This window comes from Pelmatolapia mariae, linkage group LG1 (assembly GCF_036321145.2).
Source record: "Pelmatolapia mariae isolate MD_Pm_ZW linkage group LG1, Pm_UMD_F_2, whole genome shotgun sequence".
Classification (NCBI taxonomy): domain Eukaryota; kingdom Metazoa; phylum Chordata; class Actinopteri; order Cichliformes; family Cichlidae; genus Pelmatolapia; species Pelmatolapia mariae.
In genome coordinates, this window is record NC_086227.1 from 27,498,867 (window position 1) to 27,513,017 (window position 14,151).

The 14,151-nt window shown below is 38.8% G+C and overlaps 1 protein-coding gene across 6 annotated transcripts in view; it reads right to left on the reverse strand.

Annotated features, from left to right (window-relative positions):
* Window positions 1–14,151, reverse strand: part of esrrga (estrogen-related receptor gamma a) — a 114,223-nt gene that overhangs the window by 28,722 nt on the left and 71,350 nt on the right. For 4 of the 6 annotated variants that reach the window (XM_063477635.1, XM_063477597.1, XM_063477590.1 and 1 more), the window contains exons 5-6: window positions 3,235–3,345; window positions 216–398 (exon numbers count right to left, since the gene is read on the reverse strand). In XM_063477635.1, coding sequence (XP_063333705.1) covers window positions 216–398; window positions 3,235–3,345 — 294 coding nt within the window. The remainder of the gene's footprint in view (window positions 1–215; window positions 399–3,234; window positions 3,346–14,151) is intronic. The other 2 variants (XM_063477616.1, XM_063477607.1) reach the window with 1 other exon arrangement.

Genomic DNA, 14,151 nt, shown 5'->3' on the forward strand with positions numbered 1-14,151 from the left:
AACAAAAGCTAAACATTTTGCCATAGACCTTATCTTGAATCACTTGAGTTATTATGTTAATTTTGCGATCTTGTACTCCAGTTCCAAATTTTATCAGATTACGAGAGAAAAGAGGTTAGTTTAAGTTAGTTTAAGAAGATTAAATTCTTAAATTCCTCACTTTTAGTAATGAACCTGTGAGAGACAGGGCACAGGAGAATTTTCTTTTTCCCTACCTGGAATATGTTTGGCCCAACCAATGTTGACCACCAGCTCTCTGTCCGCCAGGTCACACAGCGTAGTCAGGGCCTTGATGTCGCTGTCTGGTACTGTCGGGTCCGGCATGGCATAAATCTTCTCTGGCTCAGCCACCAGCAGGTGAGATACGATTTTGTTATCTGCAAGGCAGCCAAAGGCAACTGACATGACCACCAGACAAGGAGAAAGACACAGAGACAGAGAAATGGTGAATTTTTGTCGTGTAAGGCTACAAGTTGTTTCACCCCAGTCCGGTACAAAAATGTGAAAGGTCATGTGCAAATCTCATATGATGGCCTGCTGGTAACACATACGTCTTAAGTTATATTTAAGACAAACACGCACAGTGGACAAATTAAAGGAAAAATCTGAGCCCTTGACTCTTGCAATGAAGGAGAACCGGTGGATCTATTTTGATAGGGGGTGCATTTTGTTTGCATTGTTTGGGACCACATTTCCCCTTGGAGTGAACAGTGATTGCAAATTAATGATCACCTAGGTCACTAAATTGTTCCGTAAAATGATGTGAATCGTATGCTTTCACCTTGGAGCCATCCCACTGAAGAACTATTGCAGATTTTGGACCAATATGTCACATGGTGCTGTTTTTCCCTTTAATTTCTCACCTGTCTGTATTCCCATATGCAAAAATGAAGCATCTGATGTAAGTTTAGACTCGTTAGGAGTATGAAATGTTAGGAGTATGAAACGTTAGGAGTATGAAATCAACACACAATTTTCAGATGTTCACGTTGCAATTAAGCATATGTAAATTTAAAACCTTTCAACCCTTGAAGCTGCCAAAAACACACAAATGTCATTTGTTGATCTTATCTTAAAAGCCTTTTTAAAGTTTAGCACAAAACATAAAAACGGACTGCACAAAAAAAAAAATCAAACAAGGTATTGAAATGTTTTAAATATAAGCGATTCTCCAGTGGTTATAGCCTTCTATCGCCAGTTGATCCAAGATGCCCAAAACTGTTGTTTTGTAAGACGGTCTTAAGAAGTTTCACTGATACATACAGCAGGGAAAGATAACACTGAAAGCCAAACGGCTCAGCCGGTAATGGTGACATGTGGTGATGAGACCTCTATGGCCCATTAGTAACAGACTGATACCCTGCTTCCAAATTAATCCACTGACTAATCAAGCATGGGAATAATAACAGAGGATAGAAGCGCAAGAGTGAAGTGAAGGATAGAAAAAGAGAGCAAGATTAGCAATGAAAAAATGGGAAAAGATAGAAAGGTAGAAAGTGAGTCATGAACAGATTGTAAAAGACAGACAGGAGCAGTCCAGAGAGCGACAGCTAGATAGAGATAAACAGCAAGAGAGAGTGAAAGAGAGTTGTGGGGATGAGTTGTGTATTGATCTAACACTGTCCACCACCCCCAATTCTCTTACATACACCCACACATACACAGTGTGTGAGTGTATACATATACTGCAGTATCTGTGGGTAAATCTTATTTAATGTTTCCCTAATTAGAATCAATGGAAGCCCATTTCCAAACCCTGGGCTATTGTTCTGTTCTCACACAATCAATGGGGACGCTGAAGCTAGGGATTGGGCAACAGATAGATAGGCTGTGTGAGTGTATCTGAGGGAGAGACCGAGGGACAGAACGTGTGTGTATTGACTGTGTGAGAGAGAGAATGAACAAGAGAGATAAAGTAAGTCTATATTAACTGTAATGTATTTTTTAAAATGTGCAAATTTGATTTTAAGTTGGACAGATTTATCTTCATGAAAATAATCATTCATATTATGGAACAGATGTAAATAGCACCGACTAAATACATATTTTTTTTCCTGTATTCTCTTCCAAATTATGATGCCTGATAAGAATAGTTTAACAAGACTAAAAAGAGTTAAATATAATTTTAAATTAAATAGCCTGCCAAGGAAGGCCTTCAGATAGCTCACAGGTGCTTTGTGTAAGCAAACACACACAGTACAAATACACACACACACACACACACACACACACACACACACACACACACACACACACACACACACACAGTGTACACATATTCACATTATCCCATCATTTCAATGATTAGTAGTGCAAAAGTCCCAGTAAGCTGTTGTGCAGCCATTCAGCATATTGGCCTAAACCAGAATATGCTCCAGCTTTAAGCAAAATGGGCTTTGGGGACCAAGCTGCTAAACACTGCTCAATCTGCACTGCATATGGATGTGTGTGTGTGTGTGTGACGTGTGTGTGGAGGCAGACGGTTAGCTAGAGAGCTAACTCTAGTTTGATGCGGTTGCCAGATTGGATTTAATCCGGATTAGGGCTCTGGCTGGTCTCCCTCCCTCCTTTTCTCTCACCCCTCTTCCCTCCTCTCTCTCTGAGAAACGGCCTTATTTAGGCTTGGTCTTTCTCCCTCTCTGTCTCTACCTGTCTCTCTGTCATTCTCACTCATTCTTTCCCTTGTTAATTTTTACTCATCAGGCTTTGGCTGCGGTTTTGTTCTTTAAAAAACTGCAGCCAATCCAACCGGTGCTAAATGAATACCTTTATGGTGAAATATTACACATATAAAATGTTATGATCCCAAACTGGTAGCAGCAGAAACAGGGAGATAAACATGGTCCCAAACAGATGGGCTTCTCACTACTGTGTTTCTGTTTATGTGTGTGTGAGTTGAAACGTTTTTACTGTCCAACTGTCTCCATTAGGACAGAAACTGATGGAAAAGCAATTCCTTTCACTTATGGGCTCTAAACAATGACTCCTGGTTATTGCTTGAGCACTGTCTACTAGGGTAATACGATATTTTGTTGAAGATTATTTTGTGTGCAGTCGGTTGCCCGTCATTTTGTAGTTACTTCCACACACAACATCAGATCCTCTGCACATCTAGTTGTTAAAGTCAGCACGCATGTGTCCTTGAAAATCCCATGTCAACTTTGTAGAGAAAAGCACCATCTTACATGCTGTTTGTAGTCAGAGCTTGTTTTTTTTGCATGTGTGTTTTCTTACATGGCTTCTTGGGGGGCAGAGCCAGCTGTGGATTCAGGTACGGGCTGTTGTCTGCATCTATCCGGCGTTTGTACTTCTGTCTTCCACCGCGAACCCTGTCCAGACGAACACCTGTGAGAATTGACAGAGAGAAGTATGTATCAATATAGTGTACATTACACAAAAAATAAAGACAGATTTTAACCTCTTTGAGTAGTTAATGATGGCAAGAAAAATGAGACTCGTATCTCCTTCTATGCAAGCAGATAGTAAAAGAAGGAGGGAGATGGATCTTTGATTTACAAGGCTGGGTCTGTATGTATGTACGTGTTAAGTGTCCATGTATTCACTCTTTTGTTATTCTTAGGCTTGCTAAACTCACTTTTTCCCCCTTTTCTTCTAGAACAAGACTAATTTATAGAAGCCATTTGAGTAGAAGGCCTCTCTTGCTCACTTTGACTCTCTGGCTTTCCGACTCTTTTACTGTCTCTTGCCCAATCTTGGTCTCTCTATTGCTGTCTCCCTCTCTGTCTCGTTAATTAATTGACACAAAGGAGTCCTAATTTAATTAGACCTATCTCTCAGGGGATTGGATGTTACCGTGGTTACCACTTAAAGATGGATAAGAAAGACAGAGGTGTCATGTACCCTGGAGGAGGAGAGAAGAGGAAAGGAGAGGAGAAGAAAGGAAAGGAAAGGATAAGAGGGTTTAAGAGGATGCCAAATCTTTAGATGAGTCTAGGCTTCTGCTATTAAGCAATAAAATTAGTAACTTTAGGAGGAGATACAAAATTAATTACTAGAATGGCTGCAGAATGAGGCCCACCATGTGTATCTCATCTTTTAGATATTAAATTAGTAATCAGACTTTTATACAATGAATTAAACTCACAATTTTAAAGGCTTTGGCTTATTTTAAACATTAGCTAACTCTAGCACCATAAAATATACTGGATGCTGTGATATACCAAACCATATTATGTTGAGGGTGAACAGAGAGCAGGGGACAACTGCAAAGTATTAGAAAAGAGACTGAACTGTATAGTGAATGCATGTAAATTAGGTAAATAACGTTAAACACATTTTTCTGGCAGTCTTTCAGTTTTGTGCATCTATCCATCCATCCAAGAAGTTGGAGAGAAAAAGGATGGAAGATGGAAAGGAAAGCAATAGGCGTGTGAAAGCAAGAGAGAGATTTGCTCACATAGAGACGTTTAAATCCTCTAAAAAATGTGCTGACCACATTCATGACAACAAACCTTAAGAGATTTAACAGAAAGACTTCTATTGGCAGCAGGAGAAAAATGTCAGGGAGCATCTTTGTGCATTTGTAAGTCGATATGTTCTCCTGTTTTATATGAGTTTGTTTATTTGAACGTTTTGAAGACTACCTTTATTCCAAATATGTCATGGTGGCGTGAGTGCACATGGAAATGTATTCATTTAAAAATTCGTAATGAGCTCAGGCAGTAGTCAAACCAGTGAACTGAACATTACACGCATCTGTGTGTACGTGTGAAAATGCTTGAGACAGGGACAGGTAGACAGAAGGGCTGACAGTCCAGGTACAGTGGGGGGGCCAGTGTCAGCAAACGGTCAAGAGACTCTTAACACCAGGGGGTACAAACCACTCACACACCCACTCTTTGCTTTTTCTAGCACATACACACTTATACAATGTCTACACCTCGCTAACCCACACATCTATGTTGTGTTTAGGTAAGTCCAGACAAGCAGCTTTTTCAGCTGCTACCTGCGTCAGTGGTTGGCCAAAAAATTAAAAAATAAATGGGGGGCTGATAGAAACAGAGGGAAGGAAAAAGGTAAGTGTTAGGATGAGAGAAAATTATTGACTAAATGAAACAAATGGGACAAAGCTTAAAAGAAGCATGTCAGTGATTTAAAGCTTAGAGATTACAGATTCATAATATAGTGACATATTCAAACAGAGTCACACAAAACTTGTGGTTGTGTCAAAAAAAAAAAAAAAGATTTGGGGAAAATGTTATGTTTCATGTGTCTCTGTGTGTATTAATGAAACACCTGTAACTTCTGCCTGTTCTGCAGTGCACAAAGACACTCTGCAAACCACCACAAAATACATAACTATGGTATAACTAGCCATGTTAGTAATATACTGTAAGAAAGCAGCATAATATTAAAGCAGAAGAAAACTGAATGTTATGTTACTCATGGGAGCAGTTAAACTAACTAAGGCAGTTTCCAGGTCAACCGTGTCCTTCCCTGTCAAGGACAGTAACAAAAAGCAATAAGCTTTATTAATTTCTGCCCAGATAGTGCTATTAAACAGTGCAGCTAGATTCTAAGATTAAGTATTTTTCCGGTGTTTAGTATTGTTGTTTTTGTCTTGTTCTTTTGTTTTTTAAAATTGTATTTCTTGCATTTTCTTTCAGTGCTATACATAAAAATGTAATTCATCAGCTGAGAAGGGCAGATACTCAAATGTGGTATGTTGTTTTGTGAATGTATTTACAACAAGGTATATTGTATTTTTATATAAAACAACATTAGGTTGTAAGTTCAGATACTAATTTCTTATGTAATTTGTTTGCAATTTGTCTGATGTGTGCTGTAAACCAGAAAAGCTGAATGTAACAGAGGCCGGGAGAAACTGCTAGTCTTGTCACACTTTCAAACTACTTTCAGTTACATTGAGGCTTTTTTCTCTTGTACATAATATAAACTCTTACATGCAGACTCTTAATTTTACTCTTTCTCTTTCCCATATACCTAAAAGACCCAGTGCTGGGCTAAGCTCACTTCATAAAGAGCCCTCTCTAACTACCTCATCTATTTTCCACCAAATTAACTCTCTCTCAGCACTGATTAATGATCAAATCTAAATGAATCAAATTAAAAACTGAAAATTATATTTCCAAAGCCCACAAAAAAGAGACAAGAGGAAGCTAGGGGAAGAGTGAGAGTGGGCTACCTCCTTTTAACAAATGAGCCTTCAAATCATAAAGAATGGGCAAGAGGGGAGAGGAGGAAAGGAATGTGGAGAGCGGAAAGAAGAAAAGAGTAGAGAGAAAAGAGGGAAAAAGGCAACGGGAAAGTAAATTTAGCGATCAGAAAAAAAATTAATGCATATAGAAAAAAAAAGGGCAAGGGCATGGAAGAACAGTATAACGGGAATTGGGAAAAATTGAGTTTGAATAAATAAATGCTAAAACACATTAAGCGATTATTACAAAATAGTGTAGCAAAGGGGGAAGAGAGGGAAGAAAGTAGTTTACAGGCTATGAAATTATAGGAGAAGGAGAGAGTAAGTCCCAGCTACACAACTATTCACTCAACCACACAAACAAGTATCTAACAAATACCACAATTTGTTTTGCATCACAAAACATTTTTGTTATGAATGTAAGATGCACATGAAACTGCGCAATTAATACTGCATATTTACCTTTTCAAAATACAGTAGGTTAAGCTACATGCCTTGATTATACCACTTTTGTCATAGTCTGTGCACAATCATATACACACCCAACTGACTGACTCTGTGACAGTGATGAAGGTGAATCATTCCTATCGTGGGAATATTGCTGTCTGTCAATAGCACGATCTGCACTGATCACATCAGCATAGATTTTTACACTGCACTGGCGTCACTCTGTGTCAGCGAATGTGTGCGTGTTCTTGAACAGTTGAAGGATTACGAGCCAAATGCCTTTGACATCTAAGTGTGCATGCAAGAGAAAGACAGAGGAAAAAACAAAAGAGGATGGACAGAAAAACACAATGTGGATTGATTTCAGATGATCAATGTCATGATAAGAGAATGAAAGAAGGGAAAGACGTGAGAGGTATGGAACAAAGTGAAGAGAGGAGTAGGTCGACAAATAAAATATCTGGATTTTGGTTGAGAAAGAGAAAGAGGCATCACTAAAAACAAAAAAAAAGAGGAACGCTGAAAAAGTCAAGACACAAGGAAACTGGACGAGGACAGTATAGAAAGATAGAAGTGGTAGTAATTTTAAAGCTGTAAAAGAGCTGAACACCTTCTCCCTGACTCTGACCTATTGTGTGTTTTAAACTGCAGTGTTGATGAAATGACATCCAAGATTGTCCCTACATAGGATTAAGAACTGCTCAGTGAATTGACTGGGAAAGACAACAGACCTGTATAGATCTAGTGTGTGTTTTATAGTGTGATACATATTATCAAGTATTAAGAACTGGTTAAAGCCTAAGCCCTACAGTCAAGTAATGTTTATAATCAGGGCTAGTAGTGTCCTAAAGACTAAAAAGTCTAAAGGAAATGTGAAAAAAAAAAGAAGATTATCACATTTTTTTATTATCACTATAAACCTATAGGGAAAATCTGAAATGTGTTCAATACAATTGGGTTACAAAGTTACAAAGTTACAAAGTCATGTAACTGATGTTCCAATGCTTCAACATCAGAAAATCAGAAAATCCGGTTATGCTGTTCAAATAGCAAGAAATAAAAATAAAGAAGCGAAATGGACACGATGAAAATTGGGAGAAAAGTGTGTGCGGTGATGTTTGTTTCAACCAGAACAGATCAGAAGAGCATTGCCCAAGGCAGTGGGCAGGTGGCTGTCACTGGTGTGTGAATCTGTGAGCGTGTGTGAGCTCGAGTGAGATCCTTAAAACGTGGCTTTATTTTTGCTTTTTAAGGCTGTGTTCACATCTTCTGTCACTAATATTCCTCTTACATAAATAAATGAACAATCAAAATCTCAGTCCTTGATTTCTTGTTCATTGAATGTGTTTCTGGATGCAGTTTCTCTCCTGTACGTGAGGAGTGTGACCGAGGGAGAGCACAAAGGTTGTCGGTGAGCGTGTGGAGCTGCTGAGTGATTTTGGGACATTTGGAATGTGTCTTTTTTACAAATTTTCTTTACACGCCGTCCTTGAACGTAGGAAAAATTTATCTTCAGTGATTTGTTTCACCGTTATTTTTGCCTTCAACACAAATTACCGTCTCTGGTGTCATCCCTAATGAACTGCTGGAAAAAGAGCTGACCCACTTTGGAAAGTTCGCTAGTGGCTTTAGAACAGTTTGTTTCCACTGCAAAGACGTCAGACTACAGCGCATTCAGTCTCTTCTGAGACAGGTGTTCATGTACCTGAATGCCTCTTTTCCAGACTCTGGAGGTATCTTTCAAAGTCAATTATTAAAATGCTGGTTTATGAAAGCTTTGCCAGTATGAAATGTTATGTATAGTATGACATTGGACACAAATGCTATTTGTGTCTGCACAAAGGACCCCCACACACTGAAGACAGACATATGAGATGAAATGCAAGAGAGGAGCAGTGGAAGAAAATCAAGGTGATAGCCAGAGAGTAGCAATGACAGGTGTGCCTCAGAATCGAGGTATAACTGCATCCTTTTTGAATGTTGAAAATGAGGAAGACAACATGTTTCCCACATTGTATCAGATGGATGAGCAGTCACACATTTGTTACAGGATATCAACTGCTTTTTCAATGAAATCTTTGGCAGACAGTCTGTCAAAGATAGACTTTTTCCAGATGTTGATTGATTTATTAAATCTCTTCCAAAGATAAGGAGAGTGGTTTGTTATGAACAGCTGAACAAACAAACAAAAGGTTAAATCTGAAAAAGATACTAACTAAATTGAGGAGGAAAAATTGAGGAAAAGTACAGCAAAAAGTCCTGAGCACAGAAAGTGGTCTTCTCTTGGAAGCATTTCACTATCCTCTTTTTCTTCTTTCTGCTTGTTATGAAGGTTTTAAGAATGGGAACATTAAACATCAATGGGAGCAAGGATAGAGAAAGGCGAGCAGTAACAGCCGAGCTTAGTGGAAACAAAAACAATGATATGATCCTTTTACAGGAAACACAGCGTATTAGATAATGAAGCTGAAGGAGGAATTGGTTTGAGGGGGCAGTGTTTTCTTAGTTATGGCACTAATCTTAGTGTGGGCTGTAGCAGTTTTATTTTCTTCATTTTAATAAATGCTTCAATGTGTGAAGTGGAGTAGGGTAGGACCCAAGTGGTGAAAGCAACACTCACGGATTTTACATTCAACGGATAAGACATTTTTACTCACAAATGTTTATGCTCATAACTCTGGTATTGGCTGTATAAAATATTTCACAAAGTAAATGACAGATTAAATCAACATAACAGTAACTCAGCAGTAGTGGTAGAAGGGGAATTATACTACCCATCTTTCATCTAACAAGAATACAGCAGAAGCTTGGAGATCTGGGTAACAGGGCTTGGGATAATGGACGGAAGGCTTTAGGCAGGTTGCTGCTTTCCAGGGGACCACCATTTCTTTTGATGAACTTGAGGTTCATCTCAGGTTGATGGGCTTCCTGACAAATTTCAGAAGAAATTCTAGACTATGCTGGAAAAAGGAGCTATAAGAAGTTCTGATGGACTGTTTAGACTGAGCTGCAGTCAAGGGCAGCTCTGACATTGCTACCCAAAAAAGAGGTCTCGACTAGCTAAAGAACTGCAGATGAGATTAACTCCTATGTACAGACTGTAAAATTTGTGTTAAATGTGTTTATGTAACAGACTTAAAGATTACACGTCAATCATGTCAATTAAACATCATTTCCTAAATGGATTATAATGAATAATTTGATGTTGATTTTTTGGATTTGAGCAATCCAAAAAGAAAATTAAGACATTTTGGATTTGTTCAAACTCCAGGACCAGGAAAAGGCATTTCATAGAGTTGATCATTATTATTTATTTAGAATATTAGAGGTCTTTAGTTCTGGCAAAACTATTTGGATCAGGTTGTTGTATTCAGGCACCACTGTTATTGTAAAAGTGGGGGAAGGACTTAGCCAACCTGTCCCTATTCAAAGAGGCATCAGGCAGGGATGTCCAGAGTTGACCTTTGCGAATGAAGTAATAATCACAGTGAGCTTGTCAGCTATATGCTTATGATGTGATGTGACACTTTTTATAACTGGCCAAAAGGACATCAGCATTTTTGGACAGAAACTGGCACTATATGAACAAGCATCTACTGCTGGTTCAAGGATAATTTTAAAAGACAGTCTTTTTTATTTTTAATCCAAAGTACTCTGTGACATAGCAAAGTAAGATGTATCTAATTAACCTTCTAATAGGTCAGGCATGCATGAGCATCAAGCATGAGCTGATGTGAAGATCAGATCAAAGTGATAGGATCTGTAAAATAAAAAAAATAATAATATAAAAAAAAAAAATTGTGTATCATAAAATGTTATTTGACACTGAAGATTTTGTTTCTGTTTGGGGAGTCATTAATGTCTGGTGTCCTTTGCAATGTAATGGCATATTATCTGACTTTTTTCTGAGAAAAAAAAAGTTATGAAAAATGCGTTTTATTATTTCACTGAATGTAGGTATGTATTTATTTATTTTTGTGTATTTCTTCTTGTGGGTTTTGGGTAGTGGGTTGGGCTGAAATCGTACATATGTTAACGTTTCGTTTTAGTTATGTTTGCTGGTAAAAAATGATGCCAATGAAGGGTTTGACAAAGGTCAAAGGTCTCCTCTCTTCCCCTCTCCTCAAAAAGAAAGTGTACGTGAGAGAAAGTGGACCACTTAGGCAGATCTCTCGTCACACCACCTCCATTATCACTCCTTTCTAGCTGGGATGCAACTAGATGCCATTTGCACACACACGGACTCGCACACTCTCATGCAGGACAGACGCTACAGGGCCAGATTTAGCTACAAGTTTCCCAAGGGGGAACACCAGACGCCACCAGTTGTCTGGCGCTCTCCTCCTTTGTTTCCCCTCTCTTCTTGTCTCATTCCCTCTCTCCATCACCCACTCTCTGCATCCTTTATATTGTTTTTTTTAGCTTCTTCTACGATCCTGTTAATTCACTGACCCTTAAACTGCTCCTGGTCGTTTCATCATTTTTTAACCTTTAATAACTCGCATCTTTCAAGGAATGAGTCTTTTTTTTTTAAAAGAAATGATCTTTATATGTTTATCAGCCAATTGTTTTCAGCACAGTGTGTATAAATGCATGTGTGTCGAGTGATGAAATTGGACAGCAGCAGTCAAGATCACTGAGCTGTGAGGGGAGTTATGATGCACACTACACCAGCTGCATATACCCACACCAAACACACCCTCACAGACTGGGGCCTTCCACCCGATCTCCCTCATTAGGTCTTAGGGGCCGTGGGGAGCATGGCCAAAGTTGGCACAGATTGTTAATGTGTGTGTATATATGTGCATGTGTGGGGCATTATGCCAAGGTTTATATTTGCAGTCCGTGGACTTGTCCCTCTAGTAGTCCACCATCTGAATCCAGCTGGCCGTTAATGGCATTATAGAAATGGAGGCTTTGGTTTTGGATTCAACACATTCTGTCTGTTTAACCACGATTCATCAGACGTGGCATCATCAAAGCTGCTGTTGTAAGAGAGCAAATCTGTCAGTATGAGCATATGTACAGTATGCACGCCTACTGAATATTGCTGGCTCCTGGGTTGTGTGTCTCTGCCAAAGTGTTTCATGTTCAAATGTCTGATCTGTGTTTCGTTGTTCATGATCATTCTATGCATTACTGCTGATATTGAATGCATTAAGTCTGTCTTGCCTTGCCATTTGAGCACGGAGGGTAAGAACTGACAGCAACATTGTAATTACTGTTGCTCTTTTGCAGATTTTTTTTAAAATTGTCATTTAAATAAAATAAAACCTTCTGGGATTGTTAAAAATCTCTTTCAACCTTCTTTAATTTTAATATGTTAATTTTTATACATTTTTTTTTACCTCCAATCACACCCTTGTTCTCTCACTACCACTCCCCTCTCTCTAGGCAGATTTAAGTCCCGCCTCATGACCTTTTGGTCTTCAGCTGACGCATCATTATGACCTCATTAAAAATGGACAGACAGCCATTGCCAGAGGGGTAGTTCTCATAATGTAACCAGGCCATTTAATTGCCTTGCTCCAGAAATTAGCTGCTACATATTGGTGGGTGGGTGCCCTGTATTTGTTCCTTCCTTCAGTTTATCCCCTGCTCACTTACTCCTCGCCTCCTCTTGTCCTCACAGTGGTGGCTGAGAAAATCCAATATTTCACACGGACAAGTGGGAGTGTATTCACATGATCAGGTGTGTGTTTAAGAGAACATGTAAAGAAAGAACTCAACTCGGAGTTGGTTTACTGACCCTCTGGCCCCTATTCTCCCCTTCTTTCTCAGTCTCCGACAAACACACACACTTCCTTGCTGCCTCACTTGCTCTTCATCTCACCCTCTCTGTCTCCCAGGGCGACAAAGCTAATTTGAGGCTGATCTTGCCCTTAGGGGTAAACTACAGCATCCACACACACAGAAAGACACACACTACTCCATGTTCTCCTGCCCACTCCACCCTTACCACTTTATCTTCACCTTTCTACCGTGAGCTAGCCCCTGACAACCATAGTTAGCCCTGATACTAACTGATCTAGCCACTTACCATTAATATCTATGCAATTTTGCAGTAACACTGCTTACAGCCAGAAGGGCAGTATGATACATGGTAGGCAATGCTCCTAAATTAATGTTTTTTGTATATGAAATAGATCCATTGTCCGACTTACTAAGATGTTTACCTGGGTAGATTAATGATGCTGAGAAGACTTACTAGACCTAAATATGTGCATCATTTAGAAAACTCTAGAATGAACTCACCTTTTTTGGAAGGAAAACAAGAAATAACATAAAGGTTAAAATATTCACAAGGTTTCACAAAGTAAAAAACTTTTCTTTTATAGTTTAGCAATAGGAAATCACAACTTTTTTTCCTGATATTGCATGGTTAATATTTTAAGTCTTTAAAGTCCTTTCAGTAAATTTTTCCAGACAAAGTATGGGTCATGATGCGTTTAATATCTTGACCAAATTTAAGGGGAAAAAAATGGAAAGTGGAAAATTTGAGAAAATCAGCAAGATTTACTAGTTCTTTAAAAATGACAATAATTTGTATATTTTAACAGAACACCTCCAGCAGAGTAAAACTAAGGTGAAGGAAAATGTTCAGTTCTTTTATATAGCTGTTGATCATTTCAAATTTCCCAAGGGTTCAAAAGGAATTAAAACATGGAAATAGGGGGAAATGGATGTATCAATTTTCCAAATGACCTTTATTCATATGTAGAGCGAGAAACCCCTGTATTAAATTCACACATTGCACAACAAATGGGGTGGCTGTGGTCTGTCATGTTGATGTATAGATATGTGGGCCGATGTGTGTGTGCATGATATATGTGTGTAGAGTACGGAGGCAGAGGCAACAAAAGGCAGCTATTTGTTTCCCTGCTTGGGACAGAAAAACACCGATACAATACCCCTTGGCTACATATAGCACATTCCTTTACAATAAAATAAGTGGTTATCTATGAGACTTAAGAGCACGTCAGCGCATCTGGTTTTGTTTTCCCTAGATTCCAACTTTTACACAAACTATAGATGAAAAAAAAATTATTTAAAACTGTTGTATTAATAGCAAAATGTTAATATAAATAAAGTGCCTTGTGCGACTTTTTTTAGACAAGGGAAATGTGGTTTCTTTGTAAAGCAGGAGGATGCAGCCTCAGCTGTGTAACCCGTGAGACTGGTGAAACTGCCAATAATACATGCTATTACACGTGTGTGTGCGTGTTTGTGGCCACATACACATACTCGAGACAAAACAGGAGATGAGACATAGGTTCTGCCTACGTCAGATCAACTGGGAGAACAAACGCTACGACAGCAGCTTGTTGGGAGTGTGTGTGTTTGTGTGTCTCCTTCTGTGAGTGTGTGTGAGTGGAAGAAAGAGAGCGGCAGAGTCGAGCGCTTCTACACTAAAAAGAAGCTTCTGGATAATTCTGAAGCTCACAGTGAAAAGTTTCCTAAATTTCATATTTCCTTTGGGGTGTTTATACAATAAAGACAAGGTTCTTGTCTTTCAAGATTTCATT